Below are 25,502 nucleotides of genomic sequence, written 5' to 3'. Positions count from 1 at the left end.
GGGCAACACTCAGCGTAGCCAGCGGTCCCCGGGGCACCGTCCACAAGGCGTGGCTCCCTTTCAGCCTCAGTGAACCAGCCTGCGAGCAAAGAAAGCAAGTCATCCAGTTTGGAGGCTCAGGGACCTTGACCCCGGGAGACCCAGAAGTGAGAAGACGGGTCCAGAAGAGCCCCACACTCTGGCACTTCCTGGGGGGTCCTGGAAGTGCCAGCACGTGTGGCCCCCCCAGGAACCTGAGCAAGGCCTGGCCATGACCTCGTGACGGGTGAGACTCCCTCCCCCCATGGGCTGCAGCTGCATCTCAGCCTGGGTGGGACCCACAGGCAGGAGGTGGCCTGTGCCAGCCGGGGACAGATGGCGGTCTGGATTAGTGGGTCTCAGGGGAAGGGCCATGGCCTCTCTTCGTCCTGTGTGGCATCGAGCAGGCTGTCACTGCCTGCAGACCCATGGCCCTGTGCACAGCACCCGTTAGGACTAAACCCACTTCCTTCCCTCACCCGTTAGGACTAAACCCACTTCCTTCCCTCTTCCCTCCGACACTCTGATCAGGGGGGACACATGGGGGCCAAGCAAAGCCAGGCCTGGGGTCAAGAGGACCCTGCTGGAATCCAGATTCTGCCCCCTGGGCTTTGCAACCTCAGCCATGTGGCCTCCCCATGCCTCTCCCATAAGCAGGGAAGGGCTGCCCATCTCCCAGGCTTGGAGCAGACATGGTCCCGCATGCGCTGCAGGCACTATAGCCTACATGCCACCAGCCGTGACCTTACAGTCCCGACTTTTCAGGCACAATGAAGCCCCTGCTGAAGACCCAAGGGTTGCCCTGGAGCCCCAGGCCCTCCAAGGCCATGATTCCTCACTATTATGGTTTTAAAACACAGCCCCCGTCATCCCACTAGATGGCCGAGGTTCCCTCCCCTGGAGTCTGGGGAGGCTGCCGCTGGGTTGTTGGTACAAACGACACAGCATGACTTCCAAGGCTGCATCCTGAAAGGCCACCACGCCCCTGCAGGAACCCGCACGCTGGAGCCCAGGCCCGCCTCGTGAGCAGTCCCCAAGCACCAAGGCCGCCATATGCCCAGAGGGGCTGGAGTAGGCCCAGGGCCAAGGAATGCTGGAGAAGGCCGAGAGCCCACCAGCTCCTGCCACCTCCCCCCCCCGGCTGCCCCACTCCACAGCTCTTGGACCACAGTGGGGGCCAGTACACCCCATCTTTGCCCCCTCCCAGGACTGGACCCCGCACATGCAAGGTCCTGCCCCAACAACTCCCATGCTGGCCAGGCTATGCTGGTTCAAACCACCAAGAGAGGAGAAGCAGAGAGGGGTTCAAGGTCACAATGCCACCAACACCCTGCCACACCCTGTGGGGGCCCAATATTGCGGTCAGTACTCCTTCCAATTGGATGGACAGCAGCTGGGGCCTGTTCTGAGACAAGAGCAGCACCAGGTGTGGGGCACACGAGAATGAGGAGGTAGGCCTTGGTCCTACTGGCCAGAGCTCCCTAGTCTGACGGGCTAGCCTCGGACCGCATGTTTAGGCAAAGCCTAACCATGAGGGAAATGTGTACATAGCAAAGCACTAGGGCAAGCAGTGGGTATGAGCAACTCTGGGGAGTCGGGAAAGGCTTCATAGAGGAGCCAATGCCCTATTAGGGTTTTAATGAACGAATAGGAGTCTGCCAACATAGTCTGTGTAATTGGAGCATATTTCTCCTCTCTCCTTGCCTCCCTCTCTTTGAATCACTTTAAGGAACACAGACCCCAAACATCACTCCCCATAAGGTGGAGGGAAGACTGGTCTGCTCACCATCATTTAGAGGAAACCTCGAAGCAAAGAGATCAAATGTCTTGCCTGAGATAAAGATGTCATTGATGAAGCTCGGGGTCCTAGGGTATGCCTACCCGGCCCCCAGCAAGCAGGAGAGACAGGATCACAGCCTCAGGACCGTCCTGAAGAGAAAGAAGGGAAGCTTCCCTCCTCAGAGCCCACCCCACTCACCTGCGCCCACTCATCACAAATTATTAAAAGCAATTCCACACTCCTGTTTCATGAATTAATGGTGCATTTGCCTTCACGCTCGACAAGGCTTGAGTTGGCAGGTGCAGAGGGGAGAATTCGACATCGCTAGACCTGCCTTCCCAGCCAGGTTCCCAGGGCCACCCCTGGGGCTGAATGCTGCAAGGAGCGGGGCCTCCTGGCCAGAACCCAGCTTTGTAGGAGCTTCTGACCTCCCAGAAGGTGGGCCTGGGCCTGCTCCCTACAGGCCAAGCCTAGGGGCCACCATACCCCTCCCCAACCTGCCCCTGTGACATCTACACTCTCTTTGCATGTCTCTCTTCATTGGCTGGAATAATTCATAACAAGATCATACAGCAACTGAGTCCCTACTCTGTGCCTAGTAGGCCTGAGTCATCCCATTGAACAGATAAGAAAACTGAGGCCCAGGGAAGTTACCCGTCTCACATGCTGCTTAAGAGCATGGACTCCAGGGCAGGGTGACCGGGTTCCAATTCCAGGGGTGGCCGCTGAGCTGCGTGAGCCGGTGCAAGTTACTTGACCCCTCTGTGCCTTGGCTCTCCCATCTGCAAATGGGCGAGAGCTGTACCTGCCTCCAAGGATGCCATGAGGATGAAGCGAGTTCGCTCACAGAAAGTTCTAGCACCAGCCTGCAGCAACAAAGCACTGGATGAGTGCATGTCGGGGGTGGAGGAGGAAAGCCCCCTGTCCTGCCACCTACCTCGGGACCCTTCCATAGATCCAGGCACATCCCCACACCCCTCCACCTATGGACACCCCACCTTCCGGCACCTTCTGGCACCCTCCGACAGGATTCAAGGCTCCTTGCTCAAAGGCCCTTCTGGGAGGATCAGCGAAACTTTCGCTGTAGCCAGCCTTTCAAGTAGCCACCTATGGTCAAAGAGTTTGTCCTGCCAGAGGTCACACCTCGAGCCCCACAGAGGGAAGCCCAGCCCACTGGCCAGTCCTCTACTGCCTCTACTGCCTCTACAGCCATGGGCGCTGGAGCAGGGGTCCCTGTGTTCAAGCCTGCCTCTTCCCAACTATAAAGTTCACTTGTCCCTGGAAACCGGGGAGCCTCTCAGCAGAAGCCTTGGGTCCCAGAGAACCAGTCCTCCCAGGATACCGGGGTGACTGCTGCGGGCCCGGGCCTGACCCCCTAGCAGTGACCTGGCGTTTCCCTGCGACGTGACACTCGCTGCCTCAGGCGCTGACCAACAGAGGACCCTGAGAAACAAGTCACTCCCGAGTCACTGACCTCCCCGGCCAACATGCTCAGAACACTCCACAATACCCGGGAAAACTGCAAAGACTCAGCGGGACACGTCATGAAAGCACTAATGAAGCCAAGATTCCTGGATTTCTCTTCTAATCTTTTAGTCCAGCTTTGGCAACAACATGGGCAGGAATAAGGTAACCGTAGCCGCTGTGAGATCACAGAAAACCACCCAGGGCCGGCCTCGTGTCCCCAGACAACGGCCTCTAACAAGCGCAGGGCCACAAAGGAACAGCTTCGCCCACGCTCCACTGTGCAGTTCCAAGGCAGGTGGGAGGCCGGGTCGTGCGGGCCACACCCGCATGAGGTTCCCACTCCATCTAGCCCCTGGAGGGGGCACACAGCTCCGCACCCGCAGCTCCCTGGCCTCCCCCAGACGAAGGTGTCTACGTTCTAGCCATCGAGACCTTGCACGAGCTCCCCCACCACACCATGCCAGAGCAGCCCGTGGGCCAAGCGCACCTCCTCCTAAAAGCCCGCCCCAGCCCGGCCCTTCCCTGGAGGAGACCCGAAGGGCCCCTGTGATGCCCGTGACTGTCACTTCATCACACACAAGGCACACTGAGATTCTGGGATGCACGGTGGATCTTTCTGGAAAACATCCCCATGGCTCGTCTGTTGGAGTCTCATGACCTTGGACCTAGTGACTCCCTTCCGGCAAACTGGTCCGAGAAAAGCATTAGACACGTGGATAGGGAGACAACCAAGGGTGCTGGTTTGGTTCACGGGATCAATACCATCGCTTCTAATAAACCACGACCATCCTTCCAGGGATGACAGCGGGAAAATGGCTCCGAACGACGACAGGGTCACCTTCGGCTCTCGGAGGACTTCCACTGACGTAGAAAAAGGGTCCTGGGGTGACATTAGGCGCACGAAGAATTCTACACTTCCCAGAAGGGCTCTCGCACAGAAGAAATGGGGGCGGGGAGGGAATGGCCCAAAGGACCCAGAGGACACTGCCTTCTGAGGTATAGGCTTACTGGGTAATTCTGATTTCTTTTTTTAGCTCTTTCTTCACGCAGGGTCGAACGTGAGCATGGGTTACACGAGTCAGAACACTTGGTCTTTCGTGTCTGGCTTCTCTCGATGAGCACCCTGGGCTCAAAGCTCACCCATGTCGTAGAGTGTGTCCACACTCCCTTCCTTCCTGTGACCCAACGGTGGCAACTCCGCTGTGTGGACAACTGTCATTGTTTACCGATTCATTGGCTGGGCGGCGTTTGGGCTGTTTCCCTCAGGGAGATGAAGCACAGAGCTGCTATAAACATTCGTGGGCAGGGTCTCTTCTCTGGGTGTTCATCTCCCAGCAGTGAAATGGCTGGGTCGCGTGCCACTGTCCTTCCTTCCATCCGCCACGCACACCAAGCCCAATCCCTGCTCAGACCTGCAATGCTTCCTTCCCCCACTCTGGAGACTCATATCTCTCACCTCTCCCACGTCCCCCTCCCCTATCACCTGCATGTCATCACTTGTCTGATGGTCTCCGGAGCCCTGAGCACCATCTGATTTTATTTAGCTGTTTTTTTTTAGGTTCAGTGTCCCTCTCTTCTGCTAAAATATCAGCTCCACGAAGACAAGTATCTGTGTGGCATGGCTGTTACCAAATCACCACCATTTAGCACAGGGCTGGACCCCCAGAGGATACTTAATACATCTGTACTTAATTTAATGTGACTCGGTCAATTCCCCAAGTCTCAGTGAAATGCCTCCTCTTCCAGAAAGCCCACCCTGATCCCGCTGTTCTGCTCCAGCAGCCTTGCTTGGCACTTAGCCATCCATCTGCTTGCTGGACTGGCGGGGGGGGGGGGGGGTCTTCTGGAAGCCAGAGCTTATGTGTCTCTCTCTGCATCCCACATGCACACGTGGGCCTGGCACAGAGCAGAGGCCCAGGGAGTTTTGCCTCTGACCAGCCCCCTTGACATTGCTTCACGTTCTCAGAGTCCACACACACGCTCAGAGAATCAGGGGAGTCTCACCTGTCCCAAATGCAATTCGCACTCCCGCACACCCTGAGATGGAGCACCCTGGGTGTACAGAGGGGAGGTCACCATGCTGGGAGAGGCCTCTCCCACGTGGTGCGGATCCCACTTCCAGAGAGCTCATTCAAGATGCGGACGCCAGGCCCACCCTGCTAACTCCCGCCCAGGACATCTGAGGGGGGTTCCAGCCTTGGTCTGCGTGCCAAGCTCCCCCAGGAGAGTCGGAGACACACCGAAGTTTTGGAGTAACTCTTCAAGGACCTCAGTTCAGGGACTCAAGGGAAAAACAAAAAAGATGCTTCATGTTCTGCCCAAGAGGGCCTGGGGACATCTGGTCAACCACAGGCCTGCTGCCAGTTCTGTAGCGTGAAAGAGAAAGTCAGCATGATCAGACGTGTAACAGGGCACGCCCCCTCGAGCTGACGCACTTGTCCACATAAGTAATTATGATTTATTGAACAACATTCTGCTTATTAAAGCCTTCTCTCTCTCTCTCTCTCTCTCTCTGACAAATCACTGGTGCATTACTCTGTTTTGAAAAATCATTCCTTAAAAAAAAAAAAAACTGTGTGGGTGCTGCTTAATTAATCATTTACTTTCTAGAGCAACTTGGAAACATAAAAGAAATTAAATGTGCAGTGTGCTAAAACGGTTTGTCGGAAATTTCACGCCAACCCACCCCCGAAATCACTTCCCACTGCACAGTATCCAAACGTGAACTTGAGAAGGAGTCGGAAAACAGGGGGGTGTGCAGGCACCAGGGAGGCCACTCTCTGGGCGCAGAAACACGTGTCTGCACAAGGACACTCCAGACTGGGCAGGGGGAGGGGCTTCCACCAGCCCCTCTCCCCCTGAGGACAGCAGCCTGCTCCTTTGCTGGAAATGATCCCTCTGGTCTCTTCCTGGGAAGGCTGGGCTTGAGAAGGGTTTTTTGGAGGACACATCTTTGCTCTATAATGGTGTGCGGCCAGCTTGTTCAAAGTCTCGATGGCTGGAACGAGGATGCTGAGTAGATATTTCCAGAAAATCGACTGGAAGGGACACCAGAGTCTCAGCCTGCCTGGGACATGCTCCCTGTGAGCACCAGGAGGCCCTGGGGTGATGTTTCACGGATTCAAACGGGGGTGGGGGGCAGACACATCCCTATCAGAGAACAGTCGTGACATTTCTATCAGGATTAATATTCATGACATTAAAGGCCTGCCTTCTCGACCTTTTTCTTTGAGTCCCCTCTGGCTTCAGAGATTTGGAAACACACACAGGGGACAGCATCAGCCTTCAGTTAAACACAGAAAAGACATCTAATCATTTTTCGATGCCCCGATCTCATATTTCCTTCCCAGGCACTCAGCAGACACAGAGAAAAGAATATGCATTGTGTTGAACAAGGGGACAGCATTTGAAAAGTCTTCCGATCTCTTGAGAGAGGAATTATTTCAGCGGGCTAAAGCCAGTATCTATAATTAATATCCATGAAAAGTTGAACCCAAGGAGAAGAAAAAAAAAAGAACTTTTTCAGGCTAAAAATCCTCCTGTGATTTCTAGGTAATTAACAGTTTGGCCTCCACCTGAAACTAATTTCCTTTCTGGCTACCGAGGCCATTCTTTGAGGGATGGAAGAGAAGAAAGCTATTAGAATCCATTTACGGAACGCAGCGAGGAGGTGAGGACGGGCGGAGCGTGAGGCAAGCAGGCCGAGTGCCATTAGGAGCACGGGATCTCCTTGCACGGATTTCCTTCATGTTTCATCTGACTTTCTGCTTCAGCCAAGTCCACCGGCTCACAAACCTCCAAAGATGACCATCTACTTCTGGAGGGGTCCTCCTGACTCCCGGCTGGTCCAGGGGATGGGCCCAAGTCCGCCACTCACGCACGTGCATATGGGGAAGTCAGGCCCTGGAGAGGTGCCCTGGTCTGCTGGCCATCCCTTAGTCAACAGGGGATCCTGTTCACCCCGGCCCCAGCTTAGCAGTCCCCTCGGCAAACCCCTCAACCATCAGCATCTGAAAAACATTGAAAACCCACCTGGACCCCTCCAATGAGCCCTGCCTATGTCCTCTGGCTCCCATAGGCAGGAACGACCCACCCAAAGAACCTTCCTCATGGCTTCTTTCCCTGCGCCCGACTTAACTGATGGGTGTTTTTCCTTCTTGTTCATTTATGCGCTGTTGTCACAGACACCCACGCGCAATTAAAGAAGAAGTCACTTGCGAGCAGAAGCCATGGGCCACGGACAATTCTGGCGTGGGCGTGCAGACCGCAGCCGTCCACACCACCCTGGGGAGCCGCCTTCCATTTGCACCTGCTCAAGAAGTGTTTGCTGATTTGCTGTCATTTAAAGTTGGCCAAATTTTGCCTCCAAACGGATTTAAAACCTTTGTCTTCAGGAAAAGCGTGCAGACTCAGCCTCATGGGATAGCCACGTAGTTCTACAGACAGAAGGATGGGCGAAGAGGCCCAGCGTCAGGCAAACGGCTTCAATGTGCTTTAAAAATAGCTCTCCTCTCATTTATCTGCAGCTCGAGTGTGGATGCTTCTGTTCGCCATCCATCCCACAAAGGGTCACTGAGACCCACTCTATCTGAGGGCCACGGCCTGAGCAAGGCTGCGGGGTCCTTAATTTCCCAAGGCAGGGCACAGTGTCCCGGGAAGGTGATGGAGGGCAGACGATCATGGTCTCCAGTGCCGGCCATGGTGGGGCCAAAGCAGAGGAGGCCACGGTTAGGAGGCCAAGCTAGGTAAAGATGGCCCATTTGCAAAACCCAGAGACAGATGGGGAAGGGGGACCCAAGAACAGTTGGTCAGAGCACCATGTAAGGGCTGGGGGGTCCGGTGGGAGAGGAAGGCAGCGGCAGCTGATACCAGCCCCAAAAGGTGCCCTTGAACCCAGAAGGGACCTTGCATGGGACCTGGCAGGTGGGTGGTTTTGAGAATCTGGAGATGGGAGGTTACCCTGGATGTTCAGGATGGGCCCTGTGGGATCACGGGTCCTTACAAGAAGGAGGCAGAGGAAGATGTGACTCAGAAGGCCATGCGATGGAGAGCAGAGCTCAGCGCGGGGAGGAAAGGCAGCCCTGGGCCAAGGACTCTGACTGTCAGAGTCATGGAGGTGTGACCACAGAGCAGAGGCTGGGGAGGGGCAAGGAAGGGGCCACCCGCCAAGGAACGCAGGCACTTCCTGAAAATGGGCAAACATGAGAAATCAGATCATCTCTTGGAGCCTCCAGAAGGAACCTGCCCTGCTGACTCCTTGATCGTAGCCCCGTGACGCTGACCTTGGCCTTCTGAACCCCAGAACCCCAAGAGAATACATCTGTAGTCTCAGCCACCAAGGGTGTGGGAGTTTGTTCCAGCAGTCCCAAGAGCCTACATAGGAGATGTGGCCTTGAGCAGAGGGCCCAGCCGTAGATGCTGGCCCCCTGCCTCCCACCCACTGCTGGCCACCAGATGGACCCATCCAGGGCTGGGCAGCCTCCGCTGTGTGGTGCTGCTCCACATTCACGAAGACTCCCCCACCCCGCCTTCCAGCGTTTGCCATCAAAGGGAGACAAAGCTGCCCCCCCCCACAACCTGGCCCTACCCCCACTCTCTGAGTCGAACAGACTCACAGCCCAGAAACCCAACCAGCAAAGACAGGCATCCCCACATCCATCAGACGACCCGCCCCGCCTGGGGCGGCATCTTCTCACTGCAACCCCGGCGCACTGCTGACCTCAGCCACTCTCAGCAGAGACCAGACATCCTGGAATGTGCTGTCTCAGCAAGGGGTGAGCCTCCCGTCACTGGAGGGATCCCAAGCCCCTGGAAATGCTGAGACCCCGTGAGTCTGTCCTGGATCTCCTCCCAGCAGCCATCCTGCACATAGTAGGTGCCCACGTGAGTGAGTGAATGAATGAACGAATGGGCGGGTGAGCGAATCCACATGACAGCCTCCCCAGCCGACAGCTGTCCTCTTGGCAGAGGCGCCGCACGCAGGGCTGGCTTCCTTCTCGGAAGAGCCGAGGAGACATCTGTGACTCACCTTCTCCCGCGGCTCCCATCAGACACTAACAAAGACTCGCAGCCAAGTCCCTCATAGAGGGCATCCAGTCCCCGAGGGAACGTCACAGCTCGGGGACAGGATGGTCTCAGGGCCCGGACACCCGCGCTGTTAGGGGACCCCTCCCCGGGATGCCTTCAGCCCCTTCTCCACCCCATGAGGCTGCCTCCTGCCCTGCTCCGGCCCTCCTGGGGCCTGTGCCCAGGGCTCGAGGGCCACTCCCCCTGCACCTCACCCTGCCACCTATGGCTGCAAAGCTCTGCCCACCAGCCTTGCCCTAGGGAACCCACAGGGCACAGCGGCCAAGAAGCAGCCCAGCCATCCCGGGGTCAGGTGCAGAGAGGTCCTCTTTCACTCGCGAGCTCTGTGGAGGCGGACACAGCCCCAAGCAGAGCCAAGTAGCCCTGGACGAGCTGGTCTGGGGCTTCAACAGACAGTAAACCACCGAAAGCAAGGTGATGGAGACCATCTTGGCCTCGTCCATGCGAGCAGAGGTAGAGATGACACTCTGGGAGGCGGGGGCTTTGGGAGATGCCATGGGACGGTGCCAGATGCCCTCCCAAGGTGGGAGCATGACCTCCGCCCACAAAGCCAGTGGAGACCAAGGGAGCAGCCCAGCCCCCTTCCAGCTCCCCACGTGCCCCCTGTAGGGTCCCCCCAGAAACGCTCCCGCTTAGCCTCAGTGTACACAGCTCGAGGGTTGGGCACAGGGTCTGGGCTTGGCGCTCAGAGCATGTCAGCTCTCTAGCAGGGATGATGGGTGCAGGTCAGGCGTGTGAGCTCTGGAATCCTGCTGGGAACCACCGGGGGCCTAGCCTCAGCTTCTCACAGAGCCCTGACCCGAGTGGGCCATCGGAGAAGGAGGCAAACACACAGGGAAGCAGAGCCCAGACACTGAGTTGGATACAGAGGGCCTGGGGCCAACCACAGGGCCCCTGGAGCCAGCCACGCCTGAAGTCATTACCCTGGGCTTCCTGGATCTGTGACCTGTGATTCTACTTTTCACTTAAGCGCCTTGGTTTCAGGTTTCTACGACTTGTCAAGACCCCTGCTTAATGCACTCCCTTCCTCGCACAGCACTGCAGGAGCTACGGGTAAGGGTGGACATAGGAACAGGCACCCCAAACTCACCTCCCCTTCAGCCTGGGCAGGAAGGTCTGACCAGTCAGCTGGAATACAGTCAGGTGAAAACCCATGGTGCCGACGGTGCAGCCCAGTTGGGGTAGGAAGAGAAGCAGGGAGGGCCAAGGGAGAGGAGGCAAAGACCCGAAAGCTGTCACCCCCCCCAGCTTGCCCTGCACTCTGCCCCCTCCTTTGCCCTCTGCCTCCAAGTAGAGGTACGGGGAGACAGGCCCTCCAGGCAGGGGAGCCCTGGAGACTCAGGCCACGGAAGGGGACTTCCCCACACAGAAGCCTGGGAACATTCTTGACAGAATTATGCAGAAACAGACACCCTTCATTATCTCCTTGCGAGGCTCAGAAAAAAAATGCCATTCCACTTTCTTCCAGGTGGAACGGGAATAAAAGGGATTAAGGACTCCGCCAACAGCGTCTCAGGCATTCACCCACGCCCCTCCGCCTCCCGCACTGCTTCCTCCTCGATGGCCCCGCGGGTGGGACACGTAGGCACTCGGCAGAATTTCAAAAGGACGCCCATTGACATACGCCTTTAAGAAGGCACCAGAACAGGGGCGCCTGGGCGGCTCAGTGGGTTAAAGCCTCTGCCTTCGGCTCAGGTCATGATCTCAGGGTCCTGCGATGGAGCTCAGCATTGGGCTCTCTGCTCCGCAGGGACAGGTTCCCCCCCACCTGCCTCTCTGCCTACCTGTGATCTCTGTCAAATAAATAAATATAGTCTAACAACAACAAAAAAAGGTGCCAGAACAAAAAGTAGGAAAGTGGCAGGCCCGGCAGCCACTCCTGGCTCTGCCTGAGGACCCTCCCTTCTAGGCTCTTCCGTGAGTCTGTGCCCTGCTGTTCCCACCACCTAGATGCCCTCCCTCCCTCCTCTTCCTTTCCCAAGCACCACCTCTGGGAAACGTTCCAAAATTTCTCCAGGTGGGGAGGCTCAGGGGCCAGTTTTGCCCTCTGGCAGGAGGACAGGGACCCAGAATATACTGACTGAAAGAAGAACTACAGACACGAGAAGTTTCTCACACAGGTGAGTCTGCCGCCCAGACTCAGCCCTGCCATAAACCTTCCCGGTGTCCACCGAGCAGTAGGAGCTCCTGGAAGAGTCCTGTGGGCACCTGTCCCGTGGGCTAGCAGACCACCCCCCACCCGCATCCCCCAAACACCTTTCTCATGGTACGTCCAGGAATGACTGATGAGGTCAGCGGGTGGCAGGTCCCCAGGCCCCATTCCTGGGCACTGGGCTTGGTGACCAGCGTTTACGTGAATTGTCTCAACTTGGGCCCAAGATATTGTGACGTGGTGGGCACCGTGTACCCCCATCATGGGGGTGGGGGGGCTTGCCTGGGAGAGGACAGGCAGCACGAGCAGCCCAGCCACCATCCCCCACACTCCTTCCAGGTCCAGAGCAGGACAGAGCTCCACACAGCATTGCTGCAACCCCGACAGACTTGCCACCCCCCTCCGTCAGGACACCCTCCCTGACCACTGACTCACACAGGCCCTTGCTTCCCCCACTCCAGTTAGAGACCCCACACACACCTGTGTGCTCCTTCATGGCAGCCTCCCACCCACTCCTGCCCTGTGTCCCCAGTTCGTCGTCCGTCCCCTCGCCAGGCAGGGATGGCGCCTCATTTGGCCATGTCGGTCCTTCCATCCGGCGGCAGATGGGCCCGGAACTCTCCATGCTCACGATCGGAGGAGCAAATCAACCCTTCAAACCCGCTCTCTCGAAGGCCCTGTGAGGGAAATGTGAATTCAGGCCAAGCCCCGTGGGTGTCAATAAAACTAGGGGTGGTTGACAAGTGCGGGGGTCACCCTGGCATTCTGCCTTCCTCCCATCACACTGAGATCTGCTGATGTCGGCCCTGGGGGGAGCTTCGGATTCCAGCAAACTCCAGACTGGAAATGGCCCCAAACTCGTGGATCAGTGCCCACACACCAGCCAGGGGTGACGCTCAGCCACCACTCTTGGGGGTCGCTGAGCTTGGGGCTTAAGCACCTCCAGCCGGCCTCACTGCTGACCCCACTCTCACTATCTGGCAGGCTCCCTTCCGGCGGGGGGCGCCTCTGGCCTGACACCACTGAACCCTAGAGAACTCCCCCCCCCACCCAGGATGGGCCAGCCAACCCCAGAGGTATGCAGGAAGGCATTAGGAGCCTCAGAGAAGGAGGGCAGTGAGGCCCAGGCTGAGGGACCACATTCCTGAAGGATGGGGCAGTGTGGCAGGGGTGAGGAGGGCCAGCCTGGGCAGAAGCCAGTGGCCCAGCACCCAGGCCAGCCCTTTACATAGGCCTTCGGTCCACAAGGTCACAGACGATATCATCACTGTCCTTAAGGATGAGAAAGACAAAACCACGTGAGGTTAGCAGCTGGCCAGGGCCACTCGTAGCCAGGAGGCAGCAGAGGGGACAGCCCCGTGGAGGGCCGTGGGTGTGAAGAGGGCCTGAGTGTGGTCAGGGACAGGTAGGAGCCGGTGGGCGTGCAGGAGCCCACGGAGCAAGTGAGGGTCATGCTGTGTTGGGGGAAAGATGTGGAGGCAGACAGGGCCACCCTCCATGCTGCCCATCCCCAGCCAGGACAGGTGGGCTCACACGGCCGGTCAGCCTCTCAGAGCCCTCTCAGTGCTCCCAAGACCCCAGACATGGTCATGGTCGCAAGCTCCTCTATGGGACTAGAGAGAGGCCACCAATGAGCTGGGTGACAAGGGGATTCATCCCCACAAAAATTCGGGGGACCCTGAAGGAGACACAGCAGAGGTCAAGCCCAGCCCCAGGGTCTTTCTGGCCCCGGATGGAGTTGCAGCCTCTCGTCCTTAAAGCAACCATCCTGAGCACTGCTCTGGGACCACGGGCAACTCGGGGACTAACACATGAGGTCTTGTGAGCCATAGGCACGAACAGGTGGGGCTCCTGCCCCAGCTCCGGGGCTGTGGAGGCAGCTGAGCCCGGAGACTGGCGGGCAGACTCTGATGGCTGGCTCAGAGGGGCATCCATTGCTGACATGCCGAGAATGAAGCCCGGCCTGCAGGGAGGGGGCCCAGGAAATGTGTCCCCAGGAGAGAAAGGAGGAGCCGAGGGCAGAAGACGGGCCCTGCCTCCAGCCGGGTGCTTCCAGGGCCCGGCCCTGACGACAATTCCCTGAACTCCTCAGTGGACAGCATGCACTGAGAGGCCATTTGGAAGCGCTCCGGAAGGCAGGACTCCCTGTTTCCTGGAGAACTGAGGACGATTTTCTTCCTTCCCCAACATGACACATGGATGGCCCCCCTCTCCTCCATACCCCTGAGGAGTGAGGTGACCACAGGCTGGGCGGACAGACGGGGACAAGGCCACCTCAGAGTCCAGAGCTCATCCTTCTCGCTTTTTCTGTGTCAGAGAGGGTGCTGCTGACTGTCCAGGGCTGGCCTGGTGGAGGGGGGTGCAGACAGGAAGCAGAGGGATCTTAGGGAAGGCGGCCCCAACGCTCCCGCCAGCCAGACCAGCTCCGAGGGCCGCAGGTTTTGGATTTCCTTGTGCTGGCCCGGGCCTCTGCTCGCCTGGGACAGGATGGAAAGAAACTCTTGACTTGCTCTTAAGAAGAGAACATTCCAGGCAATCATTCACATCAAGAAACTTGTGAAAAGCCAGCCATCAACGAGAAATTCTCTGTACAAGCGGATTCTTGGAGCCCCCGTGTTTCATGGAGACCGCTGGGCCTGGCACAGCCGTCATTGAGCCAACCATCCAGGGAAACGTACCCACATCGAACCCCCTGGCTCGGACGGGCACCCTCGCCATCTGCTCAGTGGGTTCCAGCTTCGCCCTCTGACCCCAGTTCTGCACACTCCAGCAATCTCCTCCTGTGCCCCACGGCAGGCACAGGTCCCAGCAGTCACTGTGGGGACCAGGACACAGGACACCAGCTGGTGTGTGCTGCCCTGGGCTGTGCGTGCAGCATGTCGGTGGGGGAAGGGGGGCACAGTAAAGGGGTGCTGCCTCCAAAGACGACACCTTGAAGGGGACACACAACATAGGAGAGTGACATGGAACGAGGCCACTCCTCCAGGAAGCCGGCCCAAGGGACCGTTCAGTGCGGGGCTGCTGGCAGCCAGATGGACGGGCCGCAGGGACCAGGAAAGGGTACTCAGGCCACCAGGAGTTGGTGCTCCCACTGCTCCCGAGTCAGTTCTCCCGCCGCTCCAGAGCCGCTCCAGAGTTGATGCTCCCACCGCTCCAGAGCCGGTGCTCCCGCCGCTCCAGAGTCGCTCCAGAGCCATGTCCTGGGCCAGCTTTGCTGGAGGCAGCACCCTAGCCCACCCAGTCTTGGTCCAGAAGCTGAGCGCAGCCATCTCCCGGACATTTTGTCTCACATCCATGAAATGAGGCTGGAACCGGGGGTGCTATTTAAAGCCCCTAATTCCGGAGCAGGTGCCTTCTCACCAGAGCGCCCTGGCTCCTGACCAAAGGGCAAAGGCAGGAGACTGGTGGCACCAGGGCCTGGCCACACAGCCACTGCCATGAGTCAGAAGCTTTTGGACAGCTCTCCTCTCCGCCTAGTCTCAGACAGGAAAGAGACCTCTCCATGTCTCCGGGAAGCCAACATGACCTGTCTGCTCGGGGGGGAGAAGTAGTTAGTGCTTCAAAGAGCAGGCAGCTGAACAGGGGGCCTCAGCCCTGTCATTCCCCAACAGGGGAGTGGGCTGGGCCTCTGGGCTCTGGCACCCTTCAGGACTGACAGTCACTCCTCTCCTACTCAAAGGCTTACTGAGCATCTACTAGGCGCCAGGCACTGGGGCAGAGCAGAGAACAAGAAGACAAAAGCCCACAGGCTCCGGGGCCTGGGAGGCCAAGGAGGGGCTGGAGCCTGGGGGACACAGTACACAGGGAGCAGGAAAAGGAATCATTCCCACAGGGTCTGTCTCTCCCCTCTCTTTCCACGGGCCATGGCCCACCTCGCGTCACTGTTACTCCTACACACATACGAGCCTCTGCCTTCTGTTGGCTCCTTTACTATGTTGTTAAAGAAATTCAATTCAGCATTTCACTAACTACATTGCCACAGAACTGATTTCTTTTGAATGCTGTAGATTTTCTTTTATGCTCATTATTAAAACGACATCCTGACAAAGTTCCATGGGCTCCTGCAGACTCGGAGTAGGGCCGTCCACGGCACAGAGAGAGCTAAGAACCCCCCGAACCAGGTCGCCGGAGCCAGGAAGCCCCTCAGTGGGCGTCAGGGGGCGGCCCACGGCGCCTGACAGCGAGCGAGGCACACAGCAGCCCCCTCAAAGCACAAAGGCAGAGCTGCTGCAGAAATCAAGCCCCAGAAGCCCCATCCCCCGGTCCAAGGATAAATCAGAAAATGAACTTGGATGGGGTTAAGCGGGATTGATAGGAATAAATTGAGAAAAACATGAGATTTTTTATTGGGTGCTTTATTTTTACGGAGGGAAAATTGAATTATTTCACCGGCCAATGAGCCAGTCAATAGGGAAAAGCTCCTAAATGCAGGGAGGAAGCGGAAAAAGCTTGAACTTGAAATGCACACCACCAGCCTTCAGGACCGCATCGCCCCGGCCAGCTTCCTCCTCCCCCTCCTTGGCCGGGCAACCGACCAGCCGGCCTCCTTCTGACTTTGCAACACAGACAGAGCTGGTTTTCCCTGGCTCTGAGCAACAGCCCCTCCCTTGGGTCGCGCTGGCAGAATCCAGGATTATTGGAAGAACGTAGAAACAAAAGCCGCTCCCACGCACAGTCTCGCTGCCGGGTCCTCTCTAGACGCAGGACCGCCTCTAACACAGTCAACAGTTCTCTTCCAGAAACGTGGGCGGTGGGCTTCTTGGGGGAATGCAGTCATGCAACTAACGGGCAGGACGGCAAAACTCAAGGCAGACACAAGAGCAATTTCTCCTCCAGTTAAGACCTCGGGCTCGACCACAAAACCAACCTGGGATTCCCACATGACTCAGCAGGTCCGTTTCTGGGTACGCACCCAGAAGAAGTGGACGCAAGGACTCGATCAGGTATCTGTACGCCCAGGATCACAGCGGCGTGATTCACAACAGCTGGAAGGTAGGAACAGCACCCCCAGTGCTCCTGGATGAACAGACAGACAGATGGATGGAGATGTGGTCCACCCAGACAAGAGACGAGAATATTATTCAGCCTTAAGAAAGGATGGACATTCTGACACCTGCTACCACCTGGATGAACCTGGAGGATATTATGCTCCCGAAATAAGCCAGTCACAAAAAGACACGTATGTATGTATGTTTCCACTTACATGAGGTCCGCCAGAGGAATCAAGTTCATAGAGACAGAAAGCAGAACAGTGGGCGGGCGTCAGGGACTGGGGGCAGGGGACACGGGGGCTAATTTTTCATGGGGACAGAGTTTCCATTTGAGAAAAACAAGTGAGTTCTGGAGACAGAGGGTGCTGGTGGCTTAAAGTCCCTGAACCAGACACCTACCAGTGGTAACGACGGTGACTTTTATGATACTTCCACTTACCACAATTACAAAATAATAATCAAGGAAAAAGAAAATATACCTCTTGCACTAAAACTAAAAAAAAAAGAAAGAAAGAAAACCACTCAGGCTTAAGAGGAAAAGAAATTAAATGTCAACTTGGACCCTTACTAGCTGTGTGGCTTCGGGCAAGCCCCCCTCACTCCCGTGTGGCCATGAACCTGACTTTTCTTGTCCAGAAAGTGGGTATGATAATCATGTCAACTTTGCAGGGCTAGCGGAGGGAAGGCAGGTGAAGTGCCCGGCACAGCAATGAGCCCATCAGTGGGGCCCGGGATTATTAACTTCATTATTACTCATCAGGAGCCCTATGTAAATGACAAGCAATTGTTTTTATACTTTGATTCGAACCGAATTTATCTCCAAGCATCGGGAAATGGCGCCGTGCAAGGGCGCCCTGTCGAAGTCAAGACAAGCTCAGCGCTGCAAGGAAATTACCTGCTTTTGCAAAAAAATTACCCCGGAGGGAGAACGGTGTTATTTTAAGATCTTCAAGGTGGTCTGAGAAGAAACTAATTAGAAGATTGTAACATTCTGTGCAAACACAGTCACTGACTGCTACAGAAATGCAGAATGAGGAGGAACTTTTCTATCTCCAAAGAGCATCCGAGGTTTCCTTTTTCCTTCAGTCCTCCTGAGAGAGCCCACACGTTCACGGATCCCTATTAATTTTTGAAGACGACAAACGGAATGGAGTCGGGATGAAGAGGATGAGCACAAGACACGTTGTGTGAAGGGTCCCCAAGCCACAGGGCTCAAGTTAAAAAGATGTCGCTGCTGCCCTCGGTGGGTGTGTGCCCACCACCTGCTCCCCGGGAGGCTGAAAACAAGCCTCAGTTTCCCACAGAAGCCGGAGCAGGTCAGGGCGTGCGTGCACCTGCCGGGTACCAGTGAGCACAGGGCCCCCACCGTCCACCACCCGCAGACCTGCTGACCTGGGGCCCGGAGAGTCGTGGCTCTAGGAAGACTTGGGGTGCAAACGAGCAGATCATACTTAGGGGGACCCCTGCCCTGGGCACATTTCACGTGTATATGGCATTTCCTCTATATGCAGAAGCCCAGCTCCGGCCCAGCGTGAGGCTTTCACGGGATCGCCGCAGCAGAAGAGCAGACTGTGAACAGATTAGGTGCTTGCCTTCGAGCCTCTAAACACTGCAGATGGAGGCCTGGGGGTCCCCGCCTTCCCTCCTCCCAGGGCTTCCAAACCTGGGGACAGTGGCCCGGAACAGCGGCAGTGGCCCGGCATCTCGGCTCGTCGGCACCCCTGCTCCACAAAATACTCACATACACTGGGCTTTAGGAGGGGTGAGGATGAAACAGGCCATTTGTAAGATTCTATAAATAACTCTATCTTTGGAGGCAAAAGGATAGATACCCCAAACATTACGCAAGGCCAAGCTTCCCCGTCAGGGTCTCTCTCGACCGAGAAAGGCACAGGGGCTCAGCCTCCTCCCAGAGTATTTTCCAACCGCTCCAACTCCGTACCCCCGCTCCGGGGCCTGAGTCTGCCTCCGACAGATAATAATAAAATCAGAATTAAACACAAAGGCAACCCTCCAGAAGGCCCTTGCGCTGGGCCACACTCCGCTCCGAAGGGGCCAGCAGAAGGAGGGAATTAATTTATGACCTCTTTAAAACACTCTCAGGACTCTCATGCAACTACAGATTAAATAGCCACTTTATTAAAGTAAAAGTAGATTTGCGCAACGTGTTCAGGAACTTTATTAATGGGGCCGTCTCCCTGCCTTCAAGCCCGGCTTCTTGACTGACGGATGTCCTTTCTCTGTTCTAGTGCTTGGGGCTTTGTAGGCCCCCCGTGCCTCGCCTTGGGCTTTCATGCTCTGCCTCCCAATCTGCTCCTCACCCCAGGTGGCCACTGGTCACCATCGGCGTACCACAGAGCCACAGCTCAGCCTCCCGAGGGCCAGACGTCTCCCTCCAGTCCAGTCCCCAACCCCAGACTGCCAGGAGGCCCGCACAGTGGTGGGCTGGAATTCCAAAATGACGCACAGAGCATTCAGCGGGCTTGAACGTGAGACCCTGTGCCCTGGAGCTACCCAGCTCGCCTCTAAGAAACCGCGGCATCAGACACTGGCTGCAAGTCAGCTCTGTCACTGGATTTGGACCTGTTCATTCGAGAACCTACAAGTGCTTGAGGAGAAGGTCTTTATGGTGTCGTGTGCTGGAGGCCGGCTAGTAACTATGAAGCCAGCAGGGCTCTGGGAAAGAGAGAGGCCTGCAGAGTGAGGGGCTGCCACCGCCCCTCCATCCTCACCTGGAAAGCACTCTCACACCCCCTTCCCTCCCTCCGCCCCTCCAGGGTCCGGCCCGGGCCTCAGTTCCCAGAAGCCTCCCCTCCAGCCCCCGTTGCTACACACCAGCCCCTTCCCACCCCGGTGCTCACGGAAGCTCAGATGGGACCCCAACGTAGCTTCCTGCATGCTCGCTGTAGGCCAGGCCCATGTCGGAGCACAAGGATCACCTCCTTCAGGTGCCAAGCAGGCCCAAAGCGAGACTTCCCAGCCAGGCTCCAAGATGGCAGGACCCAGCTGAGTCAGTTTGCCCAAGATCTCCGAGCCAGGAAGGATGAGGCCGGGGAACCCCAGGCCAGTAGGCGCTGAGGCTCACGTGTCCGTCACCACCACCGTCTCTGTGACAAATCCCACCAGCTCCCTGTGATACACAGGAAAGCACACGGTCACCTGAGAGGTCCCCCTCCATGGTGTGGAGGGGACCCTGTGGCAGGAACTTGGATCACTCCACAGCTTCGACCTCCCCGGGCACCATCCCCAGTAACCTGCTGGTTTGCTCAGGGTTCCAGCACCTTGCCCGGAGCCCGGCGACGATGGCAGGGAGCCTAAGCCCTATTTCTGCTTGACCCCCCTGAGGTCAAGGTCCACAGGAAGAACAAAGCACGTATAATGGACTCAACTCTTCGGGGACATCGAAAGGGGATTTTCAAGTCATTTCTTGCACAACCTAGCTGTCCCAATTAGCCCACAATCATTTTGGCCTTTCTAAATAAAAGCTTTTAACTTTCAAACCAAATAAAACAAAACAAAACAAAGCCACCACTTCATCCCGCCCCCATGGGCTCTCCAGCCTCATGTTAGGTTCCCTGAGGAGCTGACTTCGACCTGTTTTTCTCAAACTTCTTCCCTCTGATCCATCTCTATGCACAACGCATCCACGGTCTTTACACAACAGGTACACACCTTTAAATTTCCACATCTCAGAGCTTGTCCAAGCTGTTCCTCCCCATTGAGTGATCCTCTCCATCTCCCATACACCTCCCTTAGTCGTTCCTTAGGCCCACTCTGATACCACCTCCTCCAGGCAGCCTCCCCTGATTTCCCCACCAGGGAAGATAGCACTTGCCCCTCATACCCTACCTTTGGTGTCCCTCCCGTCTCTCCTGCCAGACCACCCTGAGATCCACCACATTACACTCCATGAACAAAAGGGAAAGACAGACCCCTTCCCCGCCGCTGTGGACTGAATTGGGGCCCCTTCCACAAACTTCATATGTGGAAGTCCTCAACCCCCCGTCCCTCTGACTGGGACTGTATTTCGGAGGGTCTTTAAAGAGGTTCAAATTAAGTGAACGTGAGTCCAGTCAGGTGGGCCTGATCCAATCTGATGGGGGTCCTCAGAAGAAGAGGAGACTGGGACACAGACATGCACAGAGGATGACCACGTGAGGAAACCAACCTCAGACTCCCAGCCTCCAGACCCGGGAGGAAACACGGTTCTGTCATTGAAGCCGCCCGGTCTGGGCTGCCTGAGTGTGCCCGAGCACACTAATGGACCTGCCCTCCCAGAACGTGACATCTGGCAAGCTGTCATGACCCAATTCACACCCTCTAACTAGAGCTCTGGCTCCCTGGGTCTAAAAGAGACACAAACATCCGGATCCTAGAGACCCCGGAGCAGAGAATGTGGATGACCAGCTCAGAATTACCTCTGTGCACAGCTCCTATGTCCCATGGACATCCCAAGCCCTGAGGGCACAGCACGGTGCGAATGTGCAAAACGGGGAAGGGGGTGAGGATGGGGACGGCGGGAGACAGGGAGAGGTGCTCATCTACTGACAGCGGGGACAACACTGAACCAACCAGGTGGAGTCGCAGCAAGCTCACGTTCAAGTGCCTCGACGGCACCAAAGCTAGTTCAAGTGCCACACCCTGCCACAGCAGAGCAGTACGCAGAACAAGCAGCTCAAGAGAGGCAAAACCTGGAGCCGCCGGGCAAAACCCCTCCTGGATCCCTCAAAGGCAACGCCCAGTGGTTCTGAGAAAACGTTCCTTTAGCTCATTTAACTGTTCCTTTCTACCACTCCACAGACGGAAAGGCAGTGTTTGAACTTCCAGGCAAGCCGGCTTCCCTATCTCCATGGGAGCGGGAAAAATCAGGCCGTGGGAAGGAAAAGGCACACAGGTTCCCAGTGCTCAGCGACAAGGGCTTGTCTCTTGCAATCCCGTGACTCCTTCTCACAGACACTCGAAAACACTATCTCAGAAAGTCTATCCCTCTCAGCAAACGCTTTTTTTAATTTTTGAAAACACCTGCTGCGGTAAAGCGAACACTTCCTCTACCGCTGGGGGCCACATCTGCAAAGAACAGTTTCCGGGGTCTCCCTACCCAGACACACGGAGTGAAATAAAATTTGTGAAAGGCTCCGCTCTGCAAATCGGCCTCAAGTTTGTTTCTTCCCTGTTGTCACCAATCGTGCCTTCAAGTGCAGGCAGAACCAAGTGCAGGATGCCTCGGCTAGTATTTCGGGCTCCGTGGCTGCACGCTGAGAACAGAGGGAGCAAAGCACATTTCTAAGACCTTCTTCACGTGCCCAGAAAACAATGCCACCTGTGCACTGAACAAGTAACAATAAGAAACACATTTTCATGTAAGCACTTGGTTCGGCTTTGCCTTCCCATATGAGCCCTCCCCAGGCAAGGTGAAATTCTTAATGTACCACCTGATCCCCGGGCCAGACGGTGACCTGCTTTCCCAGAGAGAATGCAGTTGGCCTCAACATCCCATTCCAGAGGATGGGTGAGCAGGAGAAGGGAAGCAGAAGTGAGAAGGTGCTGGAGCCAAACACCTGGGTCAACATTGCCATGCAGTTTGCCTTCTCTTTGCTGCTCCAACAACACTCCCTGATGGGAATAAGGTACTTCTGGCTTCTGCCTCCTAAGTGTGTGCTAAGTGCGAGGCTGGGCCTGGCTTTTTACATGCTACCCCTGCTCTCCCCTTTGCAGGGGGCCAGAGGAGAGATCCAGCCTTTAACACACCTCTCCTGTTCTGGACTTCTTGCCCCTCCCCCACCAAAGAGAAGCCAGATCCCCTCCCCTCCCAAGCCCTCTTCTCCAGCAGCCAGGATACAAGTGCCTAGTTACAAAGCAGTCACACACCTGAGCCTGAGTCCCAGGGAGCAAAATCAGGGAGGCTCCTCTGATGCTCCCCACCCCAGAACTCCAGCCCCACGGGCCCAACCCCTCCTCACTCCCTCCCAAGGAAAGTGAGCAGCCCTCAGTCTCTGTACTCATGCTGGGGTGGGTGCTGGGAGCTGGTGAGTCCTGAAGGTGCCGGTCCCACCCCCGACCACCTCCCTCTCCCTTTTGCCACCCCCACCTCCCCGCCCGACCCAGGAAGGGAAAATGACCGAGGGATTGGGTCAGCAGCTGATTCATCCCCCTCAGCCAGTGGGGTGGGGGGCTTCGTTGAGACAGTGGGGCTCTAGGGAATAACCTTAAATGCTCATGTGTTCCCGGAAATGTTGGGTTCCTAGTTACCTTTAGGTCCCTAAGTCAGAGCTTACAGCACAGAGGAAGGTGGGGGTGTTTCTCCACCAGGATGGGGAGTGATCAAGAGCTCTCACCATGCAGACAGGGACCATCTCCTAGGGCTCTTCAAGGGAGGGGGAAGCCTGCTATCTTGGGACAGGCACCATTCCCCCAACCCCCACTCCACCTGGCTCCTTGAGCGCCCCCTGCTGGCCTCCTGGGCATCAACTCAACAGCCCCCCACCCTCCACCCAGGGCTTCTAGCCTGACTGGAGGTGGCAGAAAAGACCCGGTGAAGGACCAGTAGGGCCCTGAGCTCTGGACCAATCAGGTGCAGCCAGTGCTGCCCCCTGGATGCGCTGCCCCGGGATTCAGCTGGAGAAGCCATAGGGTGGTCCAACATGTTCACCCCCCCACCCCTCCCTTCTCCGGCAGAATCCGCCCCGCCCCCACCCACATCAGCCCAGCAGGGCCAGACAGAAAAAGGTAAAAGCACCTGGAGCCCATGTTACACCCCTTTCCTGGGTAAGGAAGCTCACAGATGCCCATCCCTCCACTCCCAAAGCATGCAGGGGTGCTGGCCCCATGCTGCCTCCTCGGAACTTTGTCCAAGAAAAGAACCGCGGGGGTGGGGGTCAGCCTCTGGGGAGATCTAAGTCAACATCGACGGTAGGGAGTAAGCGGAGAGTCCCATCTCTACTTCCCACACAACAGGGCCCCCCCTTCCCCCCACATAACAGCTGCCACCTCCCTGCTCTCTTCCCAAACTGGGGATAACCCACCAGGGCTGCTGGGAGACTACCGATGCCTGACCATTGGTCATCTGCCCTGGGGAAAAAGGAGGCTGAGGCAGCTCCCCAGGGAAGAATATGAGGGCCAACCCCCAAGAACAACAACAACAACAACAACAACAACAACAAAAAGGAAGGGGCCGGTATCCAGGGGGATAGGAACCACAGCGCAGCGCTGGAGGAAGGAGGCACGCAGGACCCTAATAGATGTGGCCAGGGTGGGGGAGCCCAACTTCCAGAGTACGGGGGAAGGTGGAGGGAGGGCTGGGAGTTTGCGGCCGCGGGCGCGAGCGCGGCGTGGAGCCCAACTCCGTGGGTACGCAGTCCCTGCGCTTCCAGGTGCAGCCCCGGTCGCACTAGGGGAATCCGGACAGGGGGTCCCAGAATCCCACGCCCAGCGGACTGCGGAATTCCTGGAGCTCGTGGAGCGAGCTCCAGGGTAGACCACTAGCGGGGTCCCGGGCAGACCTGGGTGGAGAGGTTCCCGCAGCCAAAATCCCAGAACACAACGCTGAACGGACCGGGTGGAGTCTGAGAGCGGTCCGGGCGCAACACCGAGTTGGGGCAGTCCTAAAGGACCGGGAGGGACCCTAGGTGACCTGGGTTCCGAAGCCTCGGGAGACACCTCCACCCCATAACCTGAGATCGGGAGGCCACTGGGGGTGCCTCCGAGGTGGCTCGGGATCCCAGAACCCTGTGAGGCAGGGTCCTCACATATCTGGAGATCTTTCCCCCAAGAAACCCGTGGCCAGAGTCCAGTAGGGGCGCCGCCGAGGTGACTCGCGTCCCCAAGTCGCCGAGAACGCCCGGAGTGACCGCGGGGCGGTCCGGAAGTGGGGGCTAGAGGGGCCCGGGACAGGGGCCGCGGGGGGCGCGCGGAGGTCACTTACGCTGCTGTTCTCGCCCGTCCAGTGCACCATCGCCTGGTTGTGCGTTGCGTCCCCCTTGAGCACGAACGACGTGCTGATGAGCGAGACCTGCGCTCGCGAAGCCGCTTCGGCCCCGGGAGCCGCCCGCGCCCAACGCCCCTGGCCAGCAGCGGGGGCGCCGTCCTCGCCGGGACCCGGAGCGGGACCGAGCCCCGGGGAGCCGGGCTCCGCGCCGCGCTCCTGCTGGTCCTCGCCGCCACCAGGCAGCGCGCGCCCCGCGGGCGGGTTCCCCGGCACCCGGGTCAGCAGCGCGCGGGGACCCAGGCGCCCGGGCTCGGGGGAGCGCCCCGCCGCCCCGCAGGCGGCCAGCAGCAGCAGCAGCAGCAGGAGCGGCCGCGAGCGCGGCGAGCGCGGCGGCGGCGGCGGCGCCCCCCGGCTCGGGGCTCGAGCGGTGGGGCCGGGGCCCTTCGGGGCGCGAGGGGGCCCCCGGGGCGCCATGGTCGCCGAGGGGCGGCGGCGGGGCGGGCGCGGGCGGCGGAGACCGCGGCCGGGCGAGCGGGAGGGCGCTGGGGAGCGCGAGCGAGAGCGCAGAGAAAGGAGCCGGCGAGGGGAGGGAGCGGGCTGGAGGAGGGGACTCGCCGCTCCGCCGCCGCCCGCGCAGCCGAGGGCGCACCGCCACCTGCCGGCCGGCCCCGCGCCCGCCGAGAGAGCGCCCACCCGCTCAGGGCCTGAACCCAGGTCCAGGGGAGCACAAGCCCCAGAGCCCTCTCCTCCTTTCCTCCCTTCCCCCTTCCTCCCCTGCTCCTGCCCTTCTCTCTGCCCTCTTCCCTTCCTCCCTCCCTTTCCTCCTGTACTCACGGAGCACCTACTGGGGCCATGCACCGTTCCAGGCCCTGGGGGCACAGGGATGAGCCACTGCGAGGTGCCAGGCCCTGGAACTGGCAGCCCAGGAGACCCGCACCCCAGCGAACACCTTTAGGGAAAAGAGAACTCCAGAGAGCCCGAACTAGGACAGAGTGGAAGTGGAGAGGTGTTCTCTGGCAGGGGCCTCCGAAGACTGAGCGGGCAGTGTAGACAGCACCTAGGGACCTCTCCCTGGCCCAACCA

At 57.9% G+C, this 25,502-nt stretch overlaps 1 protein-coding gene across 1 annotated transcript in view; it reads right to left on the bottom strand.

The window, feature by feature from the left end:
- SORCS2 (sortilin related VPS10 domain containing receptor 2) overlaps positions 1–24,893 on the bottom strand; it is a 432,949-nt gene extending 408,056 nt beyond the window's left edge. The window contains exon 1 of the mRNA XM_045998356.1: positions 24,417–24,893. Coding sequence (XP_045854312.1) covers positions 24,417–24,893 — 477 coding nt within the window. The remainder of the gene's footprint in view (positions 1–24,416) is intronic.
- Positions 24,894–25,502: the final 609 nt, after the last annotated feature.

The sequence above is a fragment of the Meles meles genome, chromosome 2, assembly GCF_922984935.1.
Source record: "Meles meles chromosome 2, mMelMel3.1 paternal haplotype, whole genome shotgun sequence".
In the NCBI taxonomy this organism is placed as follows: Eukaryota; Metazoa; Chordata; class Mammalia; order Carnivora; family Mustelidae; genus Meles; species Meles meles.
The sequence above is the reverse complement of the archived record's forward strand: the minus strand, read 5'-3'. Positions and strand labels throughout refer to the sequence as shown.